General features: G+C 64.3%; 1 gene segment (V, D, J or C); it reads right to left on the minus strand.

Moving 5' to 3' along the window:
* Positions 1-646: 646 nt before the first annotated feature.
* LOC116629467 lies at positions 647-2283 on the minus strand (the record flags this gene model as incomplete). The annotated part of the segment is given in 4 exon segments: positions 647-987; positions 1061-1381; positions 1474-1797; positions 1986-2283. Coding segments are annotated over 4 exon segments (1284 nt in total), but the record flags the coding sequence as incomplete, so codon positions are not given.
* Positions 2284-3109: the final 826 nt, after the last annotated feature.

The raw sequence follows: 3109 nt of genomic DNA on the forward strand, positions 1-3109 counted from the left end.
GGTGGTTAGAGGTGGGAGTGGGAGTAGGCTTGGCACTGGCCTCAGTGTGGGGTCGGGGGCCTGGCTGGTCCGCGTGTATGAGGGAGGGGGCAGCCAGGGGATGGACAGGGTGGGGCAGTCGGGCTTGCTGCGTGCAGGTACCAGGGTGGGGGGTCCGACTTGGCCCATCTCTGCGCACAGAGGGCCTGTGTGTGCTGCTGGACTTGTCTGTGTCCAGAGGGCTGGCAGGAGACGGGGGAGGGGGGAGGTTGGAGGCTGAGGCCTCTGGGCCTTAAGGAGAGGGAGGGGCCGCGGGCTCGCTGCGGTGCCTGTGGTCCCTCCCCGGGTACTGCCCCCCTCCCCAGCTCTTCGGACTTCTTTGAGCGGGCATGACCCATAGTGGGGTGGCAGGGAAGGCCCTGTGACTTGGATGGCCACGGTGGGCAGAGCCTCGGCCCTGCTGCACCCCTCCTGTCCCCTCTCCTGGGGGCCCCTTCCTCTGTGCCAAGACCTCCCTGCTTGCAACCCTGCCCGCCCCCAAGAACGGGAGTGCCCAGGGCTCTGAGCAGACACTGGAGTGTTTATTGACAACGATGGACGGACGGTCTGACCAGCCCCTGCCCTGCCCCAGCAGGAGGTGCCCGGGGGAGCTGGTGGGGGAGGGGCATCATTTACCAGGGGTTTTGGACACCGTTTTCTTGAGGATCCTAGAGTCGGGCAGCGCCTCGTGTACCACTTGGCAGGTGAATTTGTTCTGATCCTCCCAGTCTGCCCGGCTAACCTCTAGGCGGCTGAAGACGAAGAAGGCGGGCCTGGAGCCGGTGACCTTGTGGGGCCATGTGGTGGCATGCTGGTCTGTCTGGATGGGGCTGTCATTTCGAAGCCATTGCACCGAGATGTCCGCGGGGAAGAAGTTCTGGATCAGGCACGTGAGAGTGACCCTGTCCTTGGTCCCCTTGTCCTCCTCTGGGGGCAGGAACACGTAGACATCCGGGGGGGCACGCTTGCCTGTGGGCACGTGTGGGGTAAGCCCAGGCTCCCGCGCAGGAGGCCCGCCCCCTCCCCTGGGCCTGTGGCTCACCGGCGGTCTTGGCAATGGAGCGCACGATGTCCTTGGGCAGGTCTGGGTGGGTCACCGTGCAATGGTAGGTCTCGCCCTCAATCCAGTCCTCCGTGTTCACCGGCAGGATGGACGTGACGCTGACTGTCCCGTTGAACTGAATCTTTGGCTCCCACTGGTCTGGGTACACGGGTTTCCCGCTCTCCCGGGTCCAGGTCAGACTCATGTCCTTCGTGCTGGCCAGGTCCACCACCAGGCAGGTGATCTTGGGCGACTTGTGGACATACAGGTCGAGCGGGCTGGGCGGGCTTAGGTAGCTGCTCACGCCTCGGGGGTCGGACTCTGTGGTGTGTGGGAGGGGCTGCGTGAGGGCCTGCCTGGGCCTCCTCTCTGAGCCCGAGTGTCTGGGTGTCAGCGGGGGTGGGGGGCCGTACCTGTGCACTTGCGAGCGTTATCCTCAAAGGTGAAGCCTTGATAGGTGACCTGGCAGGTGTAGGTTTTTTGGGATACCCACTCGCCCTGGGTGATGTTGAGCTCACTGTGGGTAGAGATCACGTTGCCCTCCCGTGTGCCGGGCGCAGTGTATGGGAATATGTTTGTGGCCTTCTGCCCATCCACCAGCCAGATGACCTCCATGTCCCCTGGGATGTAGCCAGAGATGAGGCACAGGAGCTGGATGGTGGTGTGGGTGTCGCCGAGCGGGTTGCAGGAGGAGTGGAAGAGCTTCACGAGGGGCGGCGCGAAGTTCATGGCACATGCTAGGGTAGAGGTGGCAGCATGGCGTTGGCCTCCCTGAGCCCACGGAACTCGCCTGCCGGCCTGGACCCTGCGTGCTCCGCGTGCGCCGGGCATTACCCGGCATGACGGCATGTGAGCTCACCCACCGCTCCCGCCCGGCCTGTCCCTCCTCCCTCCAGGGTCGTGTGGGCAGCCCACCCCGGCTCACCTCTGAAGGTCTTGTTGACGGCGGGGGACTCAGTGTGAGCCACGCTGCAGGTGAACTTCTGTTTGGCCCACTCGCCCCAGGCAGTCACCTGGCTGACGGCGCTGTGGAGGCCGGAGGTCTGGTCGAAGGCGGGGGGGGAGGGTGGCGATGCTCTTGTTTAGGGACCCTGTGTCCCAGGTCACAGTCACCGGCTTCGGGAGGTAGCCCGTGACCAGGCAGCCCAACGTCACCAAGGCGGTACCGTCCATGCCTTTACAGCAGGAGGTCAAGGGGAACACGGACAGGTCCCGGCTGGAGGCTGTGGGGATGGGCCAGTGTCAGTCATCCCATCACATGCTGGGCCCACTGCTGACCCGGGGCATCCTGCTCCCAGCCCCCTGGGAGGGGGTCTGAGAAGGAGACGCGTGGGGCAGAGATGGAGGGGGCTCTGGCATCCCTCCTCCAGCCTCTGTCCTTAACCCCTGATTCTGCTGGAAGCACCCTCTGAGGAGCCGCTGTGCCCGTCAGAAGCAGTGGCTGCCCTTAGCCTCGGCCAGGACTCCCTGCCCTCAGCCCTGAGGGGCAAGGATGTGGGGTTCTTGGGGAGTAGGGGTGTGTGACCCCCCTCTCCTGACCAGCCAGGCCTGTCTGGTCCTCTCCTGTCCCTGCAGAGCTTCCAGGGGGCCTGACCAGTGGCCCCGTTCATAGAGGAGAGGACCCCGGAGCAGTCCTCCCCCAATCGGTGACCTGGGATGCGTGCCCACCTGTGCCCCCTCGGCCTTGGAGGCCAGACCCAGCTTGTGCTGGCCCTGCCCTCAGCTCCCCTCTGCCACCCTGTCCAGGGGAACCAGTCCCGGGGCCTCGTGGCGGCACCGCTCACACAAACCAGCTCCACACCCAGCCTCACTAGCTCGGCCCAATTCAGAACAGCTAAGGTCAAGGAGCCCACCTTGGTCCAGCTTGGCCCAGGTCAGCCCAGGATATCCCATTTCAAGCAAGACAACTCATCTGAGTTCAGTCCACAAAACAACCAAGTTCATTCAGCTCAGCTCAGCTCAGACTGCCAGCCAGCCTCGTCCCACCTGGTCAGTTGCAATCACATTATTCCCATGACCCCAACCACTGGGCCTACAACACACTTCATG

Source organism: Phoca vitulina, unplaced genomic scaffold (assembly GCF_004348235.1).
Source record: "Phoca vitulina isolate PV1807 unplaced genomic scaffold, GSC_HSeal_1.0 scaffold1066, whole genome shotgun sequence".
Taxonomy (NCBI): Eukaryota; Metazoa; Chordata; class Mammalia; order Carnivora; family Phocidae; genus Phoca; species Phoca vitulina.